The sequence below is a fragment of the Chelonia mydas genome, chromosome 3, assembly GCF_015237465.2.
Source record: "Chelonia mydas isolate rCheMyd1 chromosome 3, rCheMyd1.pri.v2, whole genome shotgun sequence".
Classification (NCBI taxonomy): Eukaryota; Metazoa; Chordata; order Testudines; family Cheloniidae; genus Chelonia; species Chelonia mydas.
The window spans coordinates 105,217,732-105,245,655 of record NC_057851.1 but is presented as its reverse complement, the minus strand read 5'-3'; the positions used below and the strand labels follow the sequence as shown (position 1 = coordinate 105,245,655).

General features: G+C 43.8%; 1 protein-coding gene across 3 annotated transcripts in view; it reads left to right on the top strand.

Moving 5' to 3' along the window:
- The window catches only part of ADAT2 (adenosine deaminase tRNA specific 2), a 36,506-nt gene extending 25,947 nt beyond the window's left edge, over positions 1 to 10,559 (top strand). For 2 of the 3 annotated variants that reach the window (XM_037894909.2, XM_043543071.1), the window contains exon 6: positions 7,955 to 10,559. In XM_037894909.2, the coding sequence (XP_037750837.1) occupies positions 7,955 to 8,133 (179 nt within the window). In that variant the 3' untranslated portion in view covers positions 8,134 to 10,559. The remainder of the gene's footprint in view (positions 1 to 7,954) is intronic. The other variant, XM_037894914.2, reaches the window with a different exon arrangement.
- The last annotated feature ends 17,365 nt before the right edge of the window (positions 10,560 to 27,924 follow it).

The window sequence follows — 27,924 nt, the reverse complement described above, 5'->3', positions numbered from 1 at the left end:
AACCCAGACATGAGCAATGAAACGGAAGACTAGGCAATAATATATTTAAATCAATAATAAGCCACTCATTCTAACTAGAATTCCACAGAGAGAAAAAATGAACATCAAAGTTAAATCTTCCTAGCTACTGACACTTATTTGGCTAGATTCAGTCCCCTGTGAAACCCCATTAACTTCAATGGATTTAAACCAGAAGGAATATGGGATAAAATTTTCAAAGGCACCTAGATGATTTAGGAGCCCAAGCCCTTAATCTATTCAGTATTAGGATTAGTAAAGCCAGGAATGGTTCAAGAAATGGCCAATGGAATCGTTTTTCACTTCCATATTTCTGCTTTGAATCCATATTGTCAGTGACTGAAAGTTATTACCATCTGTTGGCTGTTTAGTGGCTCATGTGAAACGAGTTGGTGGTCTCATTCCCAATCCTAATCGACAAGAGACAAATTAAAAAAAAAATCACCTTGGTTGGCATTCGTTGGTGTAGTTGTTGATAGGCTCACTAGAGAGGCCTGAATAAGCGGAGAATGAACTACCCTCTTACCTTTAGGCTATGTCTGCACTTGGAGCTTGGGGCATGGTTCCTAGCTCATGTAGATGTCCTTGCATGAGCTCTTAATGAGCCGTGGTGAGCAACGACACCGGCTAGCCACCCCGAGTACAACCCTGCCTGGAATTCCTGGGTATGTACTCGGCAGAGCTAACCCATGCCACTGCTCACCACTGCCTGTGCTACCATCGCTACACGACGACTGTTCGCATGCTAGCTCGATGACACCTAGCGTGAGTGTGTCTATGGGAGTTGATAAGCTACGCGTCTCGTGCCCAGTGTAGATGTAGCCTTAGCCCACAGCACAGGCATTCTGGCACAGCATTCTGGGAAAAGCTTGCTCTGCTGCGGCTAGTGTTACAGTTGTTCTGTTGATCCATAGAGAGGCAGTCAGTCTCCCAAATAACTTGGGCCCGATCCTGCAGCCTTTATTCACAGGGAGTAAAAGCTGCAAGATAGAACCTAAACAATCAATACTGGAAACAAATTACTATAGTGTAAGAAAAGAAAATGCTTGATACTTATTTGGAGCCTAGCATGGGGCACACATTTTCAAAGCCACACTCTGGCTGGGCCTTTGTCACAGATCTGGTCATAATCTCCCTGTCCGCAGCCCACCACTTTGCCGTGGGGGAATCCCAGCCTCTGGATACTCAGGTGTTTTAAGCCTATGGATTTTGAACAGACCCCAGGCACTGTCCTACGCTTGGGATTCCTTGGGACACTGTCAGAGTGACAACTCTGTCTAGTACCCCCTCCTGATAGCTGCTATCACACAGTCCAGCTACCCAGCCCATGCTACCAATGCTGATCCATCAAATTCCTCTGTAGCTTAAACGCATCCTCTTCCAAAAGCCCATTAAAAGTATCAGCCTTCTGGGTTATGGTTTAGCTCTCTCAGGTACCTGTAGCATGTAACAGACAGACACTTTGCACAGAACTAAACACGTTGCTCTTTACTTCATCACCCCAGAAATACACAGATGCATAAAAAAAAAAAAAAGCAAAACCGTGCACACACTTCCTCTCACTATAGCTCACCCTTATCTTGGGAGTCCTTTGGGATCTGTGTTCAGGTAGGAAGGGTCCTCCCCACTGCCCGGTTCATCCAGCTCCTGTAGCAGCTTCCCTCATCTTAAGAGAGTAAAAAATGGCCAGGGAAAGAGCAAAAAAACAAACAAAAAAACCCAACCCCAACAAAACCAAAAAGCAACAACAACCAAAAAACCCCACCAAAACCAGCTTCTACTCTTTATGGTCTTCCAGTCCCTCTGTCAGGTGATTTCTGTATCAGCCTCTTAGGTGATCCCAGATATTTATCAGGTAACTTCATTGCTAGGCAAGCTCTCCCCTGATAAATTAGTTCTCCTAGTTGGGATCCAGTGTTTTGTCTACAGCAGTTTCAATGGTTGGGCACTTAAGTCAGTGACCCTCTTCTGTTATTCTTTTGCCATTTGCTTTTGGAATTTTAATCCAACATGTAGGTAATAGGAAAACAAAGAATGTAAAGAACCCCATATCCAAAACAGAGTCTACAGTCTGGTAAAGATACATAATACATATAAAGAATTCATAATGTCACATAGAATTAATAAATTGTACAGTCAGTTTCCCTACGTTGTCATAGGACCCTACACTGGAAAAGAATTACTGTATGGTAAGAAAATGCTTGACACTTTTTTAGAGCATTTCCAAAGCAACATTCTGGCTGGGCCTTTTTGATGATTCTGTACCTGTACACCAGCTCCTAGCATTGACCTTATCAGCAACAACCGCAACAACTTAAACCCAGCCAACCAACCTGTGCCCCTTATACTAAATGGGGGGTTGAGAAAGTGAATTAAGAGACAGGGATAATACAGGCAGCCAGAGGGAGTAAGAGGAGAAAGGTGATTAGATTTAAACTATCCCCTGCCCTTTATCATTTATAATTCTAAATTCCCAACTGTTCAATATTCCTGTTTTGGAATCCCATTACCATTTTCATATAATTCCCAGAGTGTATTAGGCACTTCCCAGACATAGAAATAAACAATGTCCCTGTCCTACTGAGTTTACTATTTAAATTATTAAACATACTCAAATATGAATAAGCTACACCAGGAGGTGCATCAGTAGGCTATTGGTGAGTGAAAGCATTAGTCAAATGTAGCAGAGGCATGTACCAGTACCCTGATAATACATACATGGTTATTGTTTATTGCTGTACTACTTAGGAAGGGAGTGGTTGAGTAGAACTCGGGGGTTCTCTTTCCACTTCTGCTATTGACTTTGTGCAAATAATATAACCACTCTGAGTCTCAGTTTATCCCTTTATAATGCAATGCACATGATAATACCTCACAAGGTTGTTGTGAAGCTTAGCATTTGCAAAGCAATTCGGTGCCTTCCAACGAGATTCTCATTAAGTGTAAAGTATCTCTAGGGAAAGGTAGCTGATCAAATAGATTCATATGTACCATAATGAATCCGCAGAAAGGCCGAGCTTAGTTTGGAGATGGATGTGGAAAGATTAAATTCAGACACTGATGGCAACATCGTTTGGTTCCTTCTATAGGTGCACAAGGCAGAAGTGTTCCATTTCCTCTGCTTAAGGCGACTGGCAAACAGAAACCCATTTCCCTGCCCCGTCCCTACTTCTCTGCAAAAGAGAGGGGATGTTATGAGCAGCTCAGGGAGTGGTAGGAATGTGGCCAACTAGGACAAGCACAGCACAGATCCACTGCCCCCAAATATTGCACAGTTTGTGGGCACATGCTAGCTACAGTAGCAGCCACAGCCCCCCTGGAGATGCTGTTTTCCCCACCCCGTCCTTGCACAGGACACACAGCACAGAGCCTCTTTACTCAGGAGAATTTGGCCTGGAGCGCCAAGTGAAGGGAAGGAAGAAACATGACTTTTTTTTCCCAGTAGTTGGATTATGGTTTGAGTATGACTCAGCTCTGGAGAGTCCATAAGGATAAAGTGAGTTGTGCTTTGTTAGCAATTAGGTTAATCTGTTTAATTGTTTGGTGCTGCCATAAGCACAGTTCACTGGTGCATGAAGGGAGTAAAGAGTGACAGTCACTACTCACTGTTACAATCCTCACATTTAAATACAAGGAGTGCAGCAGCCTGACTGGAGCAGTAAACCAGTTTCACGGTTATCCGAGTGACTCAATAATAACTGTTCTCCGTATTAGGGTTTAAAACCTCCCTTCACTGAAAGAAATAGAGAAGAAAGAGGTGGGTTAACACAGAAACTTAGCCGTCCATTTGTGTTTGTTAAATGTACCCCAGACTACATTGGGCAGTGTCCTTTGCCTTCATTTCTCACCTTGTGGTGTGAGAGTCTAAGGGCTTGTCTACATTGGCACTTTACAACGCTGCAACTTTCCTGCTCAGGGGTGTGAACCCCCCCCCGCAAGCACTGCAAGTTTCAGAGCTGTAAAGTGCCAGTACAGACTGGGAGCCGCGCTCTCAGTGCTGGCAGCTACGCTCCTCATGGAGGTGGTTTTTTTCTGAGCACTGGGAGAGCTCTCTCCCAGCACTCTGCTGCGACTACACAAGCCACGTTAGCGCTTTAACGTTGCCAGTGAAGACGTGCCCTAACAAACAAACATCCCTTTAACACACCACTCCCCTCTCCCTCCACCGCACCCTGCTCACAGCTGCTGTCTTTGTTCAGCGAAGACCCAGAGTCCGGAGGTGCATTTCACGTGAGTTCACCTCCCGCCTGGGGGAAGAAACTTCAAGCAATGCCTCAGCTCTGCTGCCAACGCAACTGGCTCACACCGCTGAGTGACATATGTTGACTTAAGCTGTAGTGTAGCCATAGCCTTTGGTTGTTCATGTAAACATAGTCTGGTCCTGAAGCCTTCCCCCCAGCTCATCAGTGGCCATCAGGGGAGAGCTCATTCAGACCTTGTTTATATTTGCGATGCCCTCAGCTGAACTAGGGTAAACGATCTAGATCTAAGATGTGACTTAGTGGCTTTTTTAGTGTTTTGCCAGACACAAAAAAAGGCTAATTTGATATGCTTTTAAAATCTTCTCTCCCCAGGAATAGAATACAGGAGATGAAACAGAGTTACAGTAGTGTAATTGAGAGCTGATTTTGGCCCAGCATCTGCATCAAAGAGTGGAGATAACATCCTTTGTCACAAAGATTTGCTTGGGGAGCTCATGACAATTGCTAGGCTGCTGGTGTGCTGAGACCACAGCTTGTTATGCTGACCAGTATTGTCTCTTGGTTTTCTTGTACCCCCCTATCTGTCTGTATCCATCTGTTGTCTCTTATGCTTAGGTTGTAAGCTCTTGGGGCAGGCACTGTCTTTTTGTTGTGTTTGTACAGCACCTACCACAATGGAGTCCTGGCTCATGACTGGGGCTCCGAGGCTCTACAGTAATACAAATAATAATAAATGTGTTAAATTAGGGTTTAAACCCTGCTGTGTCTGGCATAGGCCATCAATCTTAAGTGTAAAATAAGGACAAGACGGTGAATAAGGAGACTCAATGAACATGGAGGGATTTCCCAAACTGAGTAAGATCATATCAGTATCTGTTTTATCATCATTATCAAGCAGGGGCAGGCGCAAGGTGGGGCAAATCATCGGGGGCACAGAACTTCTCCAGCCCCAGGGCCATGGAGGCAGGGAAGATCGAGCTCCTGCCGGGCTAGGGCAGCGTGGAAAGGAAGATTGAGCTCCTGCCTGGGGCCGGGGCAGGGTGGAGGGAGGGAAGATTGAGCTCCTCCCAGGGCTGGGTGTGGGGGCAGCGAGCTCCTCCTGGGGCCAGAGGGGGGCGCAGTGAGCTTCTTGTCAAAAGGGGTCAAATTTAAATTCCTGCGCACACCCCTGCAGCAAAACAAATACAATTATTAGACTATAGTAGGGTCCTCTTCGGCCCTCCTTTGCATGTACAGCAGAGTTCTTTGCATTTTAACTGGAAGTGGTGCTCAATGCAACTCCTTAATTGCACAAAATCAAATAAGAGTCAGGCCAAGGTGCTAACTACACAGAAGTTATGAAGAGTGGAACCAATTATTCCTCAGCTATCCACACACATCTCCCATTGACTTCCAGGGTATTACATGGAGGTATTGAGGGCTGAATTGGGACCCAGTGATTTCAGTCAGCTATGGACAGCAGCAGCATAGTCCTGCTTAATTTTCACTGGCCCTGTTAGATGCAGATAAGAGAGTTTCCCTGATAGTCTAGCTGCAGCACAGAGACTGTAGGGACTCCTAGAGACCAGCAGCTGTTTTCATTACTGTGTGTCCTATTTCCTCCTATCTAAAACCTCCTACTGGGATGGTTTATTCTGTTTCTAGTTATAGTGACTTACATAGGAACAGTGTCCCTTTATGGTGTTCCCGATAGGACCAGGGAGGCCAGATGTCACAGGCTACCCAGGGATACAAAAAGTCAGCTCATCTCCTGCATGGTCTGAGTAGATACCCCCCTGCTACCAGGGCTGTCCGCTTTCACTGGCACATAGTGGGGCACAAAGCAGAATCTGGGCTTTGCCCATTCTCCCTGCCCCTTCCTCATGCACTTACTTAATGAGAGGAATATCCAGGGCACAGCTCCCATGTGTTGCACAGGACCTGGACCCAAGATCTGAGTAGCGCTGGAGCCAGGGGATGAAATGAGGCCTTAGATCCCTTTACTGCTCTGATTAGCCACATTAGGGCTAGTCACAATATAGCCCTTAGATTATATGCTTTTGGGGCGAGGGAATCCATCTGTATCTGTATTTTAAAGCACCATGCACATTTATGGTGCTACCTTCTTTGGGTCATAAATCATGAAAAAAGCAATAAATATCTATTTATAAATAAGCCTGCTGCCAGCTTCTTTGCCTACCTCTGTCTTTCCTGGTCTAGAGAACAGCTCTGTTCAGGCAGCTGCTTGGCTTCACCCAAGTCTTGCACTTTCATCCTCATCATCCTAATGAGGAATTTTTACCAGCTGGATCCCACTCTTACTGTAATCTCTGTAATCAGGACAAACACATGGGGACCTCACTCCCTGGGTCGGGGAGAGAATTTTATTTCAGTCCTCAAATCACACCAAATTAAAGGGCTGGAGAGTGAGAGGTAACAAAGGTGGAAGGAAAGGATTAAATGTTGCCCTTGCATGTGAGCATGTAACACACCCTTTGGTTCGAGCTCTTTTTTATCTGCATAAGTGTTAGTGGAGAGCACATGGATCTGATGTTTGTCTAACATAACTGCTTTAGCTGGGAATTATCCACATTGTTCTATATTTTCATTCTGATTACTTGTTCTATTTTGTTTGCTATATTTTAGTCACAGCTGGTTGGGTGGTTTTTTTGGTGTATGACTTCTTAACGTCAATACGCGTTGGCAGAAGTGACATTTTAAAAATACATATTCTAAATATGCTCCATCCATTCTTTCCGTCAGAAATTTGATTGGCAGAAATCAGAGGGTAAAAGCAGAGCATGTCACTCATTTCTAAATCCTTAATATGGAAATGGCCACCTACATTTTACAGCAGAGTTTGTGCCATTATGTTGAAAGTGCCTGTGCATGCTGAAATACCCCTGAAGGCTGTCAGGGTTCCCTCCCCACTCTGAACTCTGGCGTGCAGATGTGGGGACCCGCATGAAAGACCCCCTAAGCTTATTTCTACCCGCTTAGGTTAAAACTTCCCCAAGGCACAAATTCTTCCTTTTTCCTTGGACAATATTGCTGCCACCACCAAGTGAGTTAGACAAAGATTCAGGAAAAAGGCCATGTGGAGTTCCTGTTTCCCCAAAGTATCCCCCCAGACCCTTTCACCCCCTTTCCTGGGGAGGTCTGAGAATAATATACCAACCAAATAGGTAAACAAGGTGAGCACAGACCAGACCCTTGGGTTTTTAGGACACGAAAAACCAATCAGATACTTAAAAGCAGAACTTTATTATAAAGAAAAAAGTAAAAGAAGCACCTCCGTAAAATCAGGATGGAAGGTAATTTTACAGGGTAATAAGATTTAAAACACAGAGGATTCCAGTCTAGGCAAAACTTTAATGTTACAAAAAACAGGAATAAACCTCCTTTCTAGCATAGGGAAAATTCACAAGCTAAAACAAAAGATAATCTAATGCATTTCCTTGCTTTACTTACAATTTTTGTAATCTTGGATGCTTATTTCAGGTAGGGTTTTAGGAGGGGGTTTTTTCCTGCCTGGTCCCTCTCTCTGTCCCGAGAGAGCACAAACAAAGAAAGTACAAACAAAATCTCCCCCAACAGATTTGAAAGGAGCTTCTTCCCTTACTGGTCCTTTTGGTCAGGTGCCAAACAGGTTATTTGAGCTTCTTAACTCCTTACAGGTAAACAAGGGATTTTATGCTACCCTTAGCTGTATGTTTATGACAAAGGCCCATTCTCTTTTTTGTTTTCTGATTTAGGCCATCTGTTGAGAATGCACAACGCAGAGCGTGTGCATGTGCAATTGTCTCGTCTGCACCTGCCACTCAGACATCTTTGTAAATTTACCTCCAGGAAATATAAAGAGCAAACAAGAGTTCATAGGCCTGGATGCTGGTACCCATGTGCAGAGGAGGAGGCAGTTACTGGTGCCTGCTAAACACACCTTGCAGTTGATGGAAGCGGAAGCAGTGTGTGTCTTTGGATATTAATAAGCAAACAGATCTATTTCAGATATACCACCTTGGTTCCCTTTTGTTAAAAAGATTTGTGGGTATGCCAGATATTTAGATTGTTGTATAATCACATCTAAGAAGGGCCTTTACAGCTCTCCATTTTCAATCTATGCAGACAGCTTACTTAGAAAGCCAGTAATATACTGGCACAGAGAAATGTGTCTGCTCCTGTCCATGCGGCTTAAGGCAAATGGAAGCCCTATCCCGCACTACTTATTATATTGAAATGTGTATTGCCATTTGAGGTCAAAGTGGCTTTCTGTGTTTTTGTCCTAGATGCCTTTGTCTATGACTCCTCAGAAAACAGACCATTTGGTAGGAACTGACAATGTAACTGTGACCAGAACAGTTGCTCCGTCTGAACTAAAAAAAGGAAAGGGCAAGTAGCCTGGGGATCATATATGATTTAAAGGTGTATGTCCTTTGTAATCTTTATTTATAAGTATTTTAGCATTTTATAATTTTAGATGTAGTTTTATTGTAATTGGCCCACAGCTAAATTGCTATTAATAAACTTTCCTTTGCTGTGTGGGTATCTTCTGTAACATGTTGCATCAACTCTGCCTAACCAAAATGGCAGCTGTCCCTGCCCAGACTCCTAGACATGAAATTGTAATGACACACACCATAACAATGGCACCGATTCTGGGCTGTGTTCTGGTCTCTTTACAGTGCTCCAGCAACGAAGAAGGACCCTAAAACAGCTGGATCTCATAATCCAGGAAGTCTGCCCAGTACAGAGGCATTCCTCAAGTGCTATAGGCCACTGTGACAGTGCTATGCTTGCTCTCCTTTTAGATCCGCCCAGGGATGGGAGGGGGATCTGTTCGGAGAAGGAGGGGATGTGACCATATTGCTCTGTGCTCTGGCTGTTCTGGGCTGCCAAGCGTTCCCTTTGGGACTGTGTAAGCTAAATGAGCTCCTTGTGCTTTTCTAGCTCCTGCTGGGGCTGGTACTAGGGGCTCTCAGTAGCCCGTGAATCTAGGGGCATGCAAGGGTGACATAAAGCTACCTTCAGCCTTTGCCTCACTACTCGGCCAGGCCTTCTGGGAGGCATAGCTAGCGCCTAGGTTTATGCAGAGGCATTTTGGTCAGGGTCAGGGCCTGGGTGTATGCATAGACACTTTGTTCATCCCTTGGACGCTCTTGACATACACTGTACACTGTGGCCTACCGTGACACTGGAAGATCAGGTGACAGCTCATGCCGAAGCCCCAGGTGCATTCACTTGTCTGTGAGTATAATGAAAGTAATTGTTAAATGCATAAAAGGGTATTTGGTGTTTAAACTTCGTGAAAACTAGTGGGATGTTACATGCATTGCTTTTACTTATCTGTATCCTGTTAGAACATAATTGAAATACCACTTTAACGAAATAACCCATCAGACAAGAAAGAAGCCTTGTGAAATGAAAATGAAGAGCTGTAACAGAAAAGTGTTAATTTCAAAGCAAGTGGTCCTGGTGTGTGATGACTGGAGGTCAAAGTCCAAAATGCATTCCTCACTCTCAATCATCAAAGGAAAAACCCGTGTGGGTAGTGACCCTGTCAGCTTGTTTTCTGTGAGAAGAAGCTATAAGTATGGACTCATGGAAAGATCCTGCATCTCTGCACTGTTTGGATTCTAGCAGGGCAGAATAACTGAACGAGAAGACAGAGATTCCCAGAGTTATTCTGAGTAGCCCTAACAGACTTTTGGGAAACTGGCAGATTACTACCTCTCTAGTACTATTTGGAATTACAAACTGTGACTCACCTGTACATATATTTTATCTGCTTAACCCCTCAGTAACTCTCACTTTCTGTTCTTAGCTAATAAACCTTTAGTTCGTTTACTATAGAATTGGCTGCCAGCATTGTCCTTGGTGTAAGATCTAGAGTACCAGCTGATTTGGGGTAAGTGACTGGTCTTTTGGAACTGGGGAGCAACCCGATGTCATGTGATTTTTGGTTTAGGTGACCTTTTATCACAAAGTCCAGTTTGTTTGGTTGGCAAGATAGACTGGAGAGACTAAGGGGAATGTCTGTGACTCCATGATAAGACTGGCATAGTGATCCAGGAGTTCACATTTGTTACTGGCTTGGTGAAATCTAATTTTAGAACACACCACCAGTTTGAAGTGTCTGCCCTGTTCTCTGACAGTCTGCCCTGAGGTAGGCACTCAGTTGTGAGCTACTTCAGACAGTGTGACACCTAGTTCCAGCGTCACTAATTTGGCTACCTACGCTTGGCTCTGATTTTCAGAGATTTGGACCCCCACAACTCCAGCTGACTTCCATGGGACCTATTTGCTCCAACCCCTCAGACAGAGACCAACACCTACAAGATCTTCACCAAGCATTCTCAAAACTACAATACCCACATGAGGAAATAAGGAAACAGATCAACAGAGCCAGAAGCGTACCCAGAAGCTTCCTGCTGCAAGACAAGCCCAATAAGAAACCAACAGAACTTCACTGGCCATCACATACAGTCCTCAGCTAAAACCTCTCCAACGCATCATCAGTGATCTACAACCCATCCTGGACAACGATCCCCCACTTTCACAGGCCTTAGGAGGCAGGCCAGTCCTCGCCCACAGACAACCCGCCAACCCGAAGCATATTCTCACCAGCAACTACACACCGCACCATAGTAACTGTAACTCAGGAACCAATCCATGCAACAAACCTCGATGCCAACTCTGCCCACATATCTACACCAGCAACACCATCACAGGACCTAACCAGATCAGTCACACCATCACCGGTTCATTCACCTGCACGTCCACCAATGTAATCTACGCCATTATGTGCCTGCAATGCCCCTCTGCTATGTACATTGGTGAAACTGGACAGTCCCTACGTAAAAGGATAAATGGACACAAATCAGATATTAGGAATGGCAATTTACAAAAACCTGTAGGAGAACACTTCAACCTCCCTGGACACACAATAGCAGATTTATAGGTAGCCATCCTGCAGCAAATAAACTTCAGGACCAGACTTCAAAGAGAAACTGCTGAGCTTCAGTTCATTTGCAAATTTGACACCATCAGCTCAGGATTAAACAAAGACTGTGACTGACTAGCCAACTACAAAAGCAGTTTCTCCTCCCTTGGTGTTCACACCTCAACTGCTAGAAGAGGGCCTCATCCTCCCTGATTGAACTAACCTCGTGATCCCTAGGCTGATTCTTGCTTGCATATTTATACCTGCCTCTGGAAATTTCCACTACATGCATCTGATGAAGTGGGTATTCACCCACGAAAGCTTACGCTCCAATATATCTGTTAGTCTATAAGGTGCCACAGGATTCTTTGCCGCTTTTATGGGACCTATAGGCGCTCAGCAGCTTTGAATATCAGGCCCTGGAAGTCTGAAGTTGGGTATCCAAAATTTGTTAATACCTTGAAAAATGTGGCCCAATATAACAAACATTTATTTCACAGTAAAAGTCCTCCTAACACTTAACTCAGCATTGGCCTACAATAAATTCAGTGCTCAGAAAAGCTGCCAAGCTCCTGGTGCCTAACTAAAGGTGAAGTCCTTTATTAACAGAACAGGAACAGCAAAGACAGGGGCAGTGTTCATCTCCTTACCCCCAGTATGTCTCAATCCTGACATGGAGGGATCGCTAATAGTAGGAGGATTCAAGATTCCCAGGCAAGAAGGGACCATTGTGATCATCTAGCCTGACCTCTTGCATAACATAGAATTTCCCCAATACACAGGATATTTAAGCGCAGACAATAACTCAATCCTTGGTCTTTCCATTGAAACTACCAGCTGTGGTGATGGTTGTGGTCTGTCCCAAATGCCAATTTGCTAAGGAATGGGCTGGTTTATAATATACAAATAAAAAGACCACAACTAAATCCAGCTGCATTAACATTTGCTGGAAAAGGTAATATTTATTCTATTTGTTTTGCTTCCAGTATTTGAAGCACTTGAAGGAAAAATCATACCCAATGAGGCTTACATGCATGCTATTTTTTGGCTGTTACACTTGGTGCGTTTGGTGTTACTTATCAGAGAGAGCTGCCTCACGCTTGAGCCTCTTGGCTGTTTACTGTAAAATGGCAAAGCACACACATTAAAAAAATGGGGAGAGAGAAAAAGTGAAACTCACTTCAAACACGTTTTCAGAGGAGATGATTTAGCTGCAGTCTGGAGGCAAATTCTTGGCCTTGGAATAAGCCATTAAGAATCAACCACTCTGGGCTGTCACTAGGAAGCAGAGTGGACACACTGGTCCTTCTCATGGGTTCTAGGAACCTACCTGCCGATTCTATACTTGGAATATGACCCATGATGTTATTGCTACTTTTATTTATTCTTTGTGCCATGAAGATTCAGCAGCTGAGGTAATCTTTTCCAGTGATCAAATGTGTCTTGTGGAAAGGCAATGCCAGATGGAAGGTTTGATATTTGTGTTCTGTGACAAAAGCCAACATGTTATAAGGTGGACAATAAGATGACAAACACCCTGGCTCAAGTAGTGAAATGGTTAAAAAAGTGCCAGCATCCTCCAGTTACATTCAGTTTGCCAAAGCCACAGTGTTCCTCATTCACCACACCCATCTTTCCAGGGCCTTCCCTTATTTTTCGGACATGGGATGTTATGACATATGTTTTAAGAGCAAAGATCTAATTACCACAAGGAATGCAGCTCCCCAGCTCATGGGCCTTGCAAAACAATTTTGCCTCCAAGGAGTAGGTCTGGTCCTCCTCTTCTCCCCCCAGTGTGAATACCAGTGATTTGTATGTCCTTTCAAACTCCAGCTCTATATCCCTGATACACTTCCTGGCCATACCTCATTAAATCCTTAAATTATGCACTGGGATCTGTTCACTAGCTCCAGCTCTTTCTAGTGAAAAGCTTTTCTTAGTCCGCCTTGCTTTGTCCCAGTTATTGTGCAGCCTGGGATTGCTCCTTCAATGTTAAACCCAGTCTGAAGCCTCTGCCATTCAGGCAGCCAGTGACTGCAGGGTCAACTGAACTGCTCCCATAGCAGAGATCATGCTAGCCATATTCTCTGACATTTCTCTGAGCAGTGGAAATACCTGCTCCTGCCTCATGGCTAAGATTCCATTCTTGGTGGTGTGTTTCTGCTCGTCTTGGCTTTTTCAGCAGTTTTTGCATGGCCTGAGACCTCTGCCAAAGTCTTGTTGCTAGCCTGGTAAGTTTAGATGCTGTTAGGTGTGCTGGAGAGGCTTTGGGGGTGAGGTCATTACATTTTAAAAAATTCTCTCCTCTCTAGCATGGAGCAGGTGACACCACACGATGAGCAAGGCACCATGGTATCTGACAATTATTTTCCATCACCTCTAGCTATGTACCTCCTTGTGAAAAAGTTTTGTGCTATCACAATGGCAGCATACCATGGTGCGGTAACATAATGGTATCTCAAGATGTTACTCCAAAGTGGCACCATGGTGGGAAGCAGCCAGTTTGGTTTTGAGCCTCATGCCATGGCCCCTTCAACTTGGTAGCTCAGTTCCTACCTCAGCCGATTGTGCTTAGGTGTTGCAGGTGATATGGCCTTTGATTGGAGAGCTTCAGATCAGGGTGGGGGTAGGGGGCTCATTCAGGCCTACTATACAGCCCCTTTGCACTAATCTAGCAGCATGAAGGGGCTGCACAGCTGGCGTGGGGAAATCCTTAGCAGGTGTAGAGCCAGCTCAAGTGGCTATATGCATTCCCCTTCTGTCCCATTGTAGGGGCATATTGGGGGGGGGGTGCCTGGGGAGAGGGGAAGTTGGCAATCCCCACCTGGGGTAATAGCCCTTTGAGGGGCATTACTAGCCAGCATTCATTAGAGCAGCCCTCAGTTAGAGTAGCCTAGGGGCTGGTCTATTTTATGCGAGGAGTTGAAGCAACTCCCAGCAACCGAGGGTGTGTGGGGAGTGCAGATGTGGCATACAGTCTCTTTTTCCTTCCCCTCCACCAAGTCGTGTACTCAAATGGACTCAGGGATTGGAGCCAGAGAGTTTAACGTACTAAATAAGCTGCAGAAGCCACAGCACATTGGGGTGAGTTAAGGACATACTTTCCAGCCATAATTCTGAGTTTCCTAGCTTTTGTCAGCTTTAGCCAGATTCTTAATGTTATTTTAATGCAGTTGTTGTTGTGAGTGTGTGAATAATATGCTCTTTATGCCAAACCACAAGCCCTGGAACTAATATCTCATAAAAATGCTGAGAGCCCAAAGCGAATAGCTGTTATGCAGAAAATCGGGTGATGGCTAAAAAGTTACAGCCTGCTGTTATTCCCACTGTGGAGGTAAAATGAAATGTGACCAGGGACTAGTACTGGGTGCTATTGAATGTACATGATCAGTGATTGGGGAGGAAATACCATATTATTAGCTTTAAACCAGACCATGCTATGGCCCATCATTCAAAAAAGTGTGTATAAAATGTGCCCCAAACCTTAACTGGAGTACAGGGAATCTGAATTCAGGGCAGTTGGGGGATTTCCATCTGCTTGTCCTTTTAAGGAGGAGTTCAAAAAATGTTCAGTATTTAAAATAACACTCCACCCACTGATGGGTTAATACAGCTCATCTTCACCCGTCACTGTCGCTGCGGGCAATGATTCACTGGAGGAGAACTCAGGATACCAAAAAGATGGATGGAGCCTTTCACCCAAAGTCGGTGGTTTTTGAGCGAGTCACGGAAGTGGTGAAGTCAGGCTCCCCAGCACACTACAGCCCCTGCCAGCTGGACAAGAAGCAGCGGTGGTGTCAGCTCAGGGGCAGGTGCTTGTTTGCCTTCCCAGCCAGCAAAAGTTTGTGGAGATGGAAACAGCAGCGAGTTATGAGGAGAGGGAGGGAGGGAGAAGGGTAAGGGACTGAGGTGAAGGGAAGAAAAAACAGGAATTCAGTGTTCGTAAGTTTGTGTCATGTTCATTCCAGTCTCAGAAATCAAGCCATGGGATGTCAGTGCATCCTGTGAGAGTGCCAAGATTTCTGACAGGAGTTACTATCTTTTCTCAAGAGCACATAAGAAGACCCCCCCCCCACCCCGCCCCGAACATCTGATTTAGAAACCTCACATCTTGATAGGCAAAACAAAGAGAAGGCAGCCCGTAGAAAGGGGGATGCTTATTTAGAAATAAGAAATGAAGTGGGGTCTGTAGACAGTGATTATGGGTAAACACCTTCAATAGAACCTTTTAGGGTGTACAAATGGTACAGGTAAAACGAGGGCGGAAACTGTCCACAGTAATGAATGCAATCCTTAATAGATTTGGGGCACTAGCTGTGTCTATGACTTATTGCCCACAAAAGAATCAGCGAGGAGAAAGGATAATCTCTAGAAACATAAACTATTGATTATTTGCCTGTAACACAAAAGGGATTCGCTTCTGCAGAGCGGAAGAATTGATGTGTCGTGTGCACTGTTTATTTTGCTTTAATCAGATTCACACCCCCTACCTCCCACTCTTAATAAAGCTTGTTTTACTACAGCTCCTGTGAGTTAATGCAGTTATTTGTGAATTTCAAACACCTTCTGAAAGAGGTGAAACAACCTTTAACCTCAAGGGAAAGGCAGTGAAGGGAGAGTGTTTGGGACCACTGGGGAGTCTACGGACTAAGAAGTCCTCTTGCAGTAATTACACAGAAAATACCCAACAATAAGAGAAAAGAACCTTTCTGGAAAGTGAAATGTCAGCGTCTCAGTGCATCCTGGGGCATGGTCTTCCCAATTTTGAGACTGTCCTAGATAACCTGCAATAGAACATCATGACTGGCAGTAGTATCTGATGATGTTAATCAGAAAAGGACTCTCTCTGTTTTGTCCTTGCTCCCTACACAGCCTTGAGACCATGGGGAAACCACACTGGCACAGCTGGATTCCAGATAACTTCATTTATTAACTATGTACAGATATGCAAGACCTAGCTACCTAAGTACACTGCTGCTCTGGCAGGGTTCTGATGTCCTCTGCCACAGAAGACAGGGAGGCCCATTAGATGAGCGCACACTATTAAAAGAGATTTCACCCAATTATCACCCAATTTCCATATACTACAACATTGATCCATATTCCATGGATTTGCCTGCATTTTTATATGCAAGTTGAAAAAGAAATTTTTTGCAGCCACTTCTTATATTTTCTAGACACCGAAGAACTCTGTAAACAAATCTCTTGGTCTCCTGTTTTTCTAGCCACTTTGCTAAAACAAACAAACAAAAATAACCCACACAGTATATGCAATAGTTTTGCCTTTTGAAATCAATCGGGTCAAAGCCCTGTAGAACAAAATGAGGTGGGATGGAAGTAGAGAAAAGTTTGGAAGAGTACAGTGTGAGGTCTGGATGGCTGTGAGTGCAGCATTCTGTGATAGGGCTCCTGCGCATGTAAGTACTTCAGAAACCTGTACACTTTGTGCAGGTGAAGTCTTTGACATCTCACTGCCAAGCCACGTCACTCAGAAGTTAACCTCTGTCTCTGCATCAGACCAGCCACCACAGACATTAGAGTAAGTATTACTGTCCCGACTGGCCTTGCACAAAAGAGAAGCAAAATTAATAATTAATTCAGTGATAGTTTTGTTGCCTAAATTAGCATTGAGTATGCACTTTAGAATTAGGCCCTTAATTTCTAATTCTTCTATTTATTTAAGGGTTTTCTTCAGAAAATGAGTGCTTTCCCTGTAATACATACAGGAATCAGATTTCTGTGGGGAGTAGCTGGTTCTGTGATTTCAGAAGATATTCTGCACCCTGGGATTTCTTTGGGCCCTACACATACTTATGGGCTTGCCATCATGAAAACATTCTTCTGATATATACAAATAGCTCCTACCATGACAGTTATCCTCAATGTGTGCATCTGATGAGAATCTTTTGAGTTTGGTCAACTTCTTCCCAGTGAAGGATTATTATAATTTTCTGTTGATCTTATTACTCAGTAACTGCATATAGTAGGATCAAACAAACACATGTAATAGGTATCTTTAATTCTCCACCGAGATCACCTGGGTGATTTGATACATATAGTTTTCCAAGGCCATCATTTACAGTAATGTCATTTGCCTTTTTTCATTTGCATGTGTCCACTAATTTTACTCCTGGGGGAATTATGCACCAAAAAATTAAAAATTCTGCAAATTGTATGTTAAAACAACACAATATAATCACACCAGTTTCAATTATTTTTGGTCATTCATTTCAAAATACCTGTCAGCAAGTATGTCTGTAGCAATACAGACAAAAAAGATTCAGGAATTTTTTTTTGATAAATCCTAGGCATATTAATATAGAACTCTGAGTAATAATTCATTTAAACTACCATACAGAACCGTATTTCCTGCACCCCTCAGAAGCAGTGCAAAGGCTTTGGGGAGTCAGGGGTAATGGAGGAGCTGAGGGAGAGGGAAGTAAATTGCTGGGAAGGAGTGTGGATGTGAACTTGGAGGGTTGTTGGGTATGGGTGGGAAAAGTATGGAGCATGTTTTTGGTGGGGCAGGGAGGGATTGTTAGGGAGCTTCCCCCACACAGACCCTGGCTGAACCCTAGCCTCTCCCATTCAGTTAGGCACATCTGATCCTGCACCCCCATATGTCCTTGCACCCCCTGTCCACATGTGTCCCTCCACCTCCACTCAGACACCCATTCCCCCATCCCCATGTGGCCCTGCACCCTCTCCCCTATGTGTGTCTGCCTCCACCCACCCACTCCCCTGTCCGTATGTGTCCCTGTACCCCCTCCCCCATCACCATGTGGCCCTGCACCCCCTGCAGCCCTGTGCCTCCACTCCCATTCAGCCCCTGCCCCAGTCTGTCCTCTGACACTAGCCCTAAGCCTGTCTGACACCCCCCTCCCCCCAGCACCCCACTCTGTCTCCCTGTAGCCCCTGTCTCCTGACCTGACCTGACAGGTGCTGCAAAGAAGGCTCTTTCTCTTCCCTAGCTGGTGGGGAGCTGCTGCTTTGTTCTATTTCCACAGCACCCTCTGGTGGGCAAAAGGGCAGAACTTCAGCAACATTTCTGCAAAAGCTTTTTTCTGTGCAAAAAAATTAAATATGCAGGGCCTCATTAATTATGCACACACAGAGTAGTGCAGAATTCCCCTAGGAGTAACTAATTTTTGGTGCCCAAATTGAGACACTTAGGACCTGATTTTCCAGAGCGCTTAGCAGTTTTATATCACATAAAAATGTTCAAAGCACAATTCCCATTGACTTCAGTGGCAGCTGTGAATGCTCAGCACCTCTGTGAATCTGGCCCCAAGTGTCTCATGTTGAGGACCCAGAAAATGAGGAACACACAATTAGCAAAGAAGCTAGGGGCCCTACAAACACCAGTCTCCTTCACTATAGAACCCTAATTCATCCCCAGAGTACACTCCATTCTGTTCACTGAAAAATTTAGGGATACTGTGGAAAAGTGTATATGACAAATAATTAAGACTATGTACTTTCTTAAAAGTTGTGTGTGTGTGGGAAGTTAAGTGGAAAATTCCATCATGTGGCATCATATTGACCCCAACTAGAATTATCAACAGACCTTTAGATTAGGAGCACAGACTGCTGTCACCTGAGTTAATGGAGTAACTGATAGCAGTAGTAGGCCGTTTTCCTCTATGGGGACCAGCACTAGGGGGGCTGAGACACACACTTTCCTGGTGGATTTCACAGATATTTGTATTGATAGCAGAGAATAGTGAGACTCAGGACTCCTGGGTTCAGTTCTAGATTCTTGAGTGGAGTGTGTTCTGCTGGTGATAGATCCTTCTGCTGTGTCCCCATCACTGCTCCAAGCCTGTCTCTGTCCCTTCTCTCCAATCTACAGCCCAGCCCCCCTCCTAAGCTCCTCTCCCAAATCCCCCTTCTTCTCTCCTCCTATCCACCCTGGCTCCTGCCCCCACCCCTTCTGCTCTTCTCCACCTTATGGCTCCTGTAACTCTCTCCCTTGCAGCCATCTCATTCACCACTCATCCTTTATATTCTCAGCAGGGGGCTTCCTCCTTCTCCACTCTGCCTGGGCACCAGTACACCAAGACATTGATAGCACAGGAGACACAGTCTTCCTGCGCTCGGCTCTTGTGCCTGGTGCCACAGCAGTCCCTGGCTGTCAAGAAGAACAAGTTCAGGAAAAGTCCTGCTCAGCCCGAGGATGGAGATGCTTACTTGGCTCTGCAGGGATGGTGCATGCTCAGTCTGCTCACACGTAGTAGCTGTGAGAGGATGGTGAATGTCTGGTGCAGATGAAATCTTTGGAGAATTTAGGGACCAAATTCTAGCAAGTCTCTGCTGAATGCGTGAACTGAGATTTTTCAAAGGCTCCTAACTTGGCCAAATTTGGGCAGATGGTCACAGGATCAGAAGAAGGCACAAGCCTAATGCTAGAGAAAGACGTCATGATTTTGCTCCATAGCACTGAGGTGCTAGAGCTTCTGAATGAAATAGTTACACAATATTTTTTTTAACATGGGCAAAATTATGTATTTTCCCCTAACTGCATTCTTGGAAACCACCATCATTTTAGTTTTACTTTAAACTAAAAAAACTTTTTTTTTAAAAAAAAAGGCTCCTGGAGGCAAATACCAGGCATGGAAAACGGTTAAAGGTTGGCAAAGTTATAAGCATCTGAAAACAGACTTATAACAGGAAATCTCGGGCAATCTTAATAATAGGTGGTGCTCCCAGTTCTTCCTATAACACAGGAATCAATCTTTTCTGCCACTGAAATGTAACCACCTCTGGCATGGAGCTGGCCTGTTGGTTTAATTACAAAAGCAACAGTACACCAAAGTTTAGGGCAGGAAATGAAGCTGAATATTATATCTAATGTAAAGATCATGCACAGTTAGAGTAGCAGGATATGAAGGGAGCCTCTTCCTATCTTGGCATGCCTAGGATTCCAACCTGGAGCATCCTGAGCACTAAATGGGGGATTGGTAGTGCTCCATGGCCACAACGTGGTATGACCTTTTTGGTTGGGAGGAGTAACCCAGGCTCAGTCCCTCTGTGTGTCTACTGCCAATGGTAGCAGGGCAAAGGGGAACACATTCCTCCTTTATGAAGCAGAAGTAAAGAGTGCTGGATCACCTAAGCCATGCAACCTGACACCAGCAAAATGATTTTTGCAGAAGTGCACCACAGCGGAATTGCCTGTGTCTTTGGGGCTTCCTTAACAAGTTTGCAATTCAAAGGACACAGGATAAACTAGGAAAGAGCTAAATGCAGAATCCAATTAAATCTCTATCTACAGAAGCATCTGCATCATGGGAGCCCGGGAAATTTATTTTATTGGGGCTTATGAGGCCTAGGGTAGAAAACAATGTTTTGCCTATTCAAGGGAACAGATAAATATTGTTTAACATTTCCAAGAAGGTGAGTTCATAAATTAACATCCCTGATTGTCAACTGGCTTGTTCGTTAACTTAATATTCAGTAAAGGGAGCAATTACCATGGCAACATTCACATCTTATGACACATTGTGCTTCCTTGACTGCATAATCTGCACAAGACACACACTGTGAACTTTGGTATTTGTGATAAAATTAAAGAGAAAGTATATCTCATGATTGACACATTTGTCTGCTTTTTTTTATTGCTCCTTTAAAAAAAAAGTCCTCCCCTCTACCCTTCTTCAAATTGTTTTCTCTCCATCCCACTGAAATGTTGAAAACAGCTCATGCCTCCCCCGGATCTTCAGATATATGTTCCTGACAGTAATCCTACGCTATGCAAATGTAAACTGCAAAGTGCAGGGTTTTTTTTAAAAATTAAGTACATCCATTGGAGTCTAAATTGTGAGTAAAAGCGCTAAGGGGAATACTAATAATAATAAAAAATATCTTCCAGTGCCTGCATAATTATAGTTCTGTTGAACAAAGCCTTACATCTTTTTGTTTTGGAGTTAACCTTAAATCTCCAGACATATGTGCCAACCATGCCTACTATATTTAGGAGAGACAGTCCTTATATTTTTAATTTCTCCCTTTCTTTAAAAATCTGTCTTTCACTCTGAAAAAACTTTATAAAGGTCCAACGCGTTTCAATGGAGTTAATTGTTTATCCCTATTTTTCTCATGGATTGACCCTAATTATAGCTTTTAAATGTTTGCAAAAAGAAAAGGAGTACTTGTGGCACCTTAGAGACTAACCAATTTATTTGAGCATAAGCTTTCGTGAGCTACAGCTCACTTCATCGGATGCATACTGTGGAAAGTGTAGAAGATCTTTTTATACACACAAAGCATGAAAAAATACCTCCTCCCACCCCACTCTCCTGCTGGTAATAGCTTATCTAAAGTGATCACTCTCCTTACAATGTGTATGATAATCAAGGTGGGCCATTTCCAGCACAAATCCAGGGTTTAACAAGAATGTCGGGGGGGGGGGGAGGAAAAAACAAGGGGAAATAGGTTACCTTTTAAATGTTTATATTCAAGATAGAGGGCATGATAATTAACCTCCTTACATCAGATATCTTTGACCCTCACCCATTAAGAGAATGTGGGACAGACCTCCTCCCGCCCAAAAAACTCTTGGATACTTCTGTTGTGCTGCAGCTTCTTCCAGGATGAATGCTGAGCCTTTGACTATTTTTAAGCCTATGTAAAGGGTCCATTTTAGAGTGCTCTCACTTCCCACTGATATCAATGGCAGCTGAATGTGGTTAGCATCTTGCAGGATCACCCCATTATCTGTATTTGGAGTTACTGGCACGCCCTAATGCTTCAACAGAACTATAATTATGCAGGCACTGGAAGATTTTTATTTCCCTTAGCACTTTTAGTAAATACAGCCAATGGAGTCGAAATTGTCAGTGTTAGAACTCTAGATATTCTTGTTATCCATATAAAGGTCTAATTTTCTGAGTCTTGCTAAGCTTCTCAAAGATATCATGTGGCAATGAGTTCCATAGACTAATAATTAAAGTACTCCTTTTATCAGTTTTGAGTTTGCCATCTTTCAGTTTAGTGGAATCTCTCCTTGTTCTTGTATTATGAGAAGGGGTAAATAAAAGTTCCCTGACTATAGTATTGATTATTTTGTCATGCCCTCCTTATGCATCTCCTGTCTAAGTTAAAATAGTCAGTCTTTTCAGTCTCTTCATATGAGAGCTTTTCCATGTCCATCACTCTCACCACCCATCTTTGAATCCCCTTTATTTCTGTTTTATCCTTTTTGATATAGGGTGAGCAGAACTGTATACAGTACTCCAGTACTCCATTGATTTATTTACTAGAAAAATGTTATCCTCCCTCCAGCATTCCTCATACAGCCTAGTATTTGTTTGTTTCTTTGGCTGCTTCTATACATTGAATCAAGACCCCTGCCCAAATGTCCGCACTGATGCCCAAGTCTTTCCCCGGAGCTGATGCTGTTAAATAAGAACCCAAGGTAGAGTATTCCCTCCAACATGCATTACTTTGCATTTGTCAATTTCATCTGCCATCAGGCTGGCCATTCACCTACCCTGATTAGCTCTCTGAAGTTCCTGAAATTTAGATCTTGACTGAATTTCAGAATTGTGTCATCTGCAAAATTTGGACTGTGCCCCCCTCTCCCCTTTTCAGATAATAAATATACAAAACAACACCAATCCTAGCATGGAACCCTAAGCCACCCAATGGGTAATCTTTTGCCATGATGAAAATTGACTGTTTATTCCTCCTCTTTGATTTCTTCATCTCTCACCCTATGACTGCTTAGTTTCTTTAGAATCTCTTGTGAAGAAGTTTGTCAAAAGCCTGTTGAAAGTCTAACTAAATTATGTCAAGATGTTCTTCCTTGTCCACTAATTTACCAAAACATATAAAGAACCAACAGTTAGAAAAGGCATGAAGTTATACTGGCTAGACTGTAATCATATCATGATCTTCTAACCATTTTCTAATTCTAGTTTTAAATTGTCATTTCAACCAGCTCACCGGATAAAAAAAAGTGACTCACTGGTGTGCCATTTCCTGGATCACCCGAGCACTCCTTCTAAAATATAAGTACCACATTTGCTACTTTTCAGTCCTTTGGTACAGTAGTTGATATTAATGAGAAAATGCACATTTTTGCTAGCAGTGTAGCCACTTCATTCTTAGGCATCATTTTGTTTATATACAATCTGGGCCTGCTGAATTGTTGCTGTGACAGGTTTGGTCACAGAGACGCCCTTGGGACTGTCACCTGATGTGCTGAAACTACCTCTGAGCCTGGTTTCTTTACCAGCTTTGGACTCCAGAACCCTGTCTTGTTGAGCCAGACACGCTAGCCTGCTGCAACAATCCTTTCCTCTGGTACAGTCCTTGTAGTTCCATCTCAGGTGGTATCTAGGGGATTTCTCATGACTGGCACCCCTTTGTCCTGCTCCACCCCCTTTTATAGCTTTGGCACGAGATGGGAATCCTTTGTCCCCACCCCACCTTCTAAATGGAAAAGCACCAGATTTAAGATGGATTCCAGTATCATGTGACACGGTCACATATCACTGTAAGACCTCATTCTTCATTACCCAGGTCACGTACACTGGAAGGCTTGCAGGTAAATAAACCCATTCACAACCAATTGTCCTAGTCAATGGGAACCATCAGGATCCTAAGCCACCATTAATGGCCCACACTTTGTATCATTACAATAGGACCTCAGAGTAATACTTCATATTTCTAGTTTTAGATACAAGAATGATACATTCATACAAATAGGATGAACACACTCAGTGGATTATCAGCTTTGTAATGATACCTTACAAGAGACCTTTTGCATGAAGCATATTTCAGTTACATTAGATTCACACTCAGCATATTTCCGTAATACATATGGAACGCAACGTCACAGTTGCTTTTTAATTTCTCAGTTTCTTCCACCATTTCTTCTTTTGACCTCTGAAATCTTTTCTAGTGATAAAGGTGTACTACCAGAATACCTCTAGAGTAGGTATTTTCCCAACATCCTCTGTGGTGAAGACATGCAAAGAATTATTTAGCTTCTCAGCAGTAGCCTTACCTCTCTGGTAATCAGCAGACAATCATGATCATCTAGTCCGACCTTCTGCACATTACAAGCCACAGAACCTCACCCACCCTCTCCTCTAATAGAGCCCTAATCTCTCGCAGAATTACTAAAGTCTTCAAATCTTCGTTTTTAAAGAGTTCAAGTTACAGAGAACCCACAATTTACTCTAGTTTAAATCTGCAAGTGACCTGTGACCGCGCTGCAGAGGAAGGCAAAAACCTGCCAGGGTCTCTGCCAATCTGACCCAGCCCCAAATATGGCCATCAGTTAGAGTCTGAGCATATGGGCAAAACCCACCAGACAGACACCTGGAAGAAAAATTCTCTATAGTAACTCAGAGCCTTCCCTATCTAGTGTCCCATCACCAGCCATTGGGGCTATTTTTTTGCAAGTAATCACAGATTGCCTACAATGGCAGGTAGGCAGTCTCATCATACCATCCCCTCCATAAACTTATCAAGCTCAGTCTTGAAGTCAGTTAGATTTTTTGCTCCCAAAGGTCCCCTTGGAAGGCTGTTCCAGAATTTCACTCCTCTAATGGTTAAAAACCTTTGTCTAATTTCAAGCCTAAACTTGTTGATGGCCAGTTTATATCCATTTGTTCTTGCGTTCACATTGGCTCTTAACTTAAACAATTCTTCTCCCTCCCTGGTATTTATCCCTGTGATGCATTTATAGAAAGCAATCATATCTCCCCTCAGCCTTCTTTAGGTTAGGGTAAACAGGCCAAACTCTTTGAGTCTCCTCTTATAAGGTAGGTTTTCCATTCCTCTGATCATCTTAGTAGCCCTTCTCTGCATCTGTTCCAGTTTGAATACATCTTTCTTAAACATGGGAGACCAGAACTGTACACACTATTCCACATGAGGTCTCACCCATGCCTTGTATAACGGTATTAACACTTCCCTCTCTCTACTGGAAAAGGAGCAGATGCTACAGACCTGGTCCTTATGCTGCTCTGCTGTGTACTGCAGTGATGCCAGCCAGGGCCAGCTCCAGGCACCAGCGAAGTAAGCAGGTGCCTGGGGCAGCCACTAGGCAGGGGCGGCACTCCATGCGTTATTAGGGCGGCACGTCCTTTGTTCCCTTTCTTCCTCTTCGGCGGCACTTCAGCGGCAGCTCAATCGGGTTTTTCTTTTCTTTTTCTTTTTTTCCCTTCGCCGCTTGGGGTGGCAAAAAAGCTGGAGCCGGCCCTGATGCCAGCCGAGTGAATACTGGAGTGGCATGGGAAAAAGTGTCCTATCATGGTGGAACAAATAAGGCAGCTCTCCCCAGAAACCTTCTGCAAAGGATTGTAGAGTAACTACATGGAAGTTTCCTAGAGCTCTCCATGGAGGATTTGTCTGTGCACATAAGCAGTCTTTTCGGGGAGCACCCTCGGCTTAGCTGGAGCAGCCACCAGGGAGCAGACACCCATTGCACCTCATTTTTTGTTCAGATTAAACAAAATATCAGAGCATGTAACCCCTACAGTTAGATTAGAAATGTGTACTCACCAGAGGTGCCTTCCCTGGCATTACAGTCAACCACCATGCTGTCCTGGGACCAGCTGGGCTCTGGGGTTAAAAACAGCTCCTGGCTCTCTGGGAGAATGGATCCACTGCTCACCTGTCTCCCATTCTTCTCCTCCTCCTCCTGAATGTCCTCCTCATTGTTGCCCCTTGCAATCTTTACGTAGATGTCTTATGTTTCTTCAGCAGGATCGGAGGTGTGACTGCTCAGACCCTTCTCCCCACAGACTAGTAAGATCCACCATCTCCTGTGTACTCCAGGCTGGAGCGCATTTGGGATGTTGAGTCATCATCATGATCAGGTGGTCTGGCGAGCTCTCCACACTGATTAAACAGGAAATGGCAATTGAAAAGCTTCTGGGGCTTTAACAGGGGAGGGGCTGTTTCCTGTGAATCTGGTTGCTGTGCCGCAGAGTTGAAAATGATCTCCAGAGCGGTCACACCGAAGCATTGTTGGACACCTCCTGGAGGCCAATTCAGTCAAATTACACAACACTGCATCTACACTAGCTCTCTGTCGACCCATCAGCACTGAATTAAGTGCTACACTTCTCACAGAGGTAGAGTAATGAAGTTGGCATTACAGGTGAGTTAGGTTGGCAGAAGGGACTTATTAGTGTAGACACATACATTATTAGGTTGACGTAAGGTGGCTTCCATTAAACTAAGTTCATAGTGTAGACCAGGCCACAGAGTCTAAACACATTCTTACAAAATTCAACACCCATCTTTAACAATATTAACATACAGGTGAGCTGGTCTGGTTTCCAGCTATGAATTTGTAAGTGCTTTACTGACACCTACAGCCTTGGCAAGCGCTGGCAGCTGGTTTACCAGCATCACTTTAGTACTAATGGTACCAGCAACACATTAGTACTCATTTTAGGAACACGAGGTGTATATGGAGTAAAAGATGCAGTGGAGGTTCTTTTGGCAGTGGCTTCTCACTCTTACAAGGCAGTAATATGCTTTAGTAAGGAGACCCGTACCATGTCTGCATGCAGATTGCGTGGAGTGGAGACAACTCACAAGATTTTCATAGCTGAGGAATCTCCCTGTTCTGGATGTTCTGGACCAGAACCACAAGCACTGAGTGATGGGACTACATTGTCGGGCAGAACTGGGATGACCAGCAGCCAGCGCCTGATTAAAGTATAAACTAAATTACAGCTTAGGGTCTCTAAAGAAAAGAGTCCGTTTAAAATTTTAATCAAAATCAGTTGATAAATAAAGGAGATCTGGGAAAGAGAGTCTCTCTATACAGACATTTTCATTCAAATATGACAAAAATATACACATCTGGCTACACAAATACTCTAACCCTTCACTACTTGTTCATTGACAGGTGGGAGGCCAGGGCTGAGAAAAAACAATAACTGTACTTACATTTAGCACTTGTACTTTTAGAAATACTATCAGTCTCCTAAGGCAGCGTTTTGTTGGCCAGCTGCTACTGGTAAAATTCTGACTGTGCCTTCAAAACTTATTTAAATAAATAAAATAATCTCTCTGCCGATAAAAATCAGGAAAAATGTGAGGTCAGAGACAGCAGTGGTCATGAAGCAACCCTGCCAAGCTCATAGTTGTATGTTAGGGTTAGTGTGGTCTTTCTTCTTTTGATCCGTACAGTGTGTCAGTGCGCATGCCACGTTCTGCTTTATGTGCTATCCATGCTTCACATGATAGAGTTTGCAGGTGATAGTCTTATAGACTAGGATCGAGTGGATCTTGGAGGATAAATTTGTGTTGGCGTCCCTCCATCAGTTTCGGGAACCTTCACAGTAAATACCAGAGTGCTGACGAAAGGATAAATAGAGAGTTTTGAGAGAAGTGAAGGAAGATATACCAGAATAATATCCGATGAAGTGAGCTGTAGCTCACGAAAGCTTATGCTCAAATAAATTTGTTAGTCTCTATGGTGCCACGAGTCCTCCTGTTCTTTTTTCAGAATAATCTAAATATTCTGAGTACTTGGTGAGCAAGTTATTTCAAACTATGTGCATATATGATTTATAGGTTATTAAAGCCTATACTATTCATTATATTTGCTTGAATATAGGCTAGTTTTTCCTCACTTTCTCAATACCTGTCGAGAGATTACCATTCTCTTTTGCGCATAGAGCTTGTGGTCATTCTGTGTGTCGGAGAGGTTTACTCAAGATTAGTAGTCTCCTGGGGGAGACAGGATAGAGAAGCAAATGCAAAGAGATGTCTGCCTAGAAAAAAGACTGGGATTTTCTGCTTGGCAGGTTT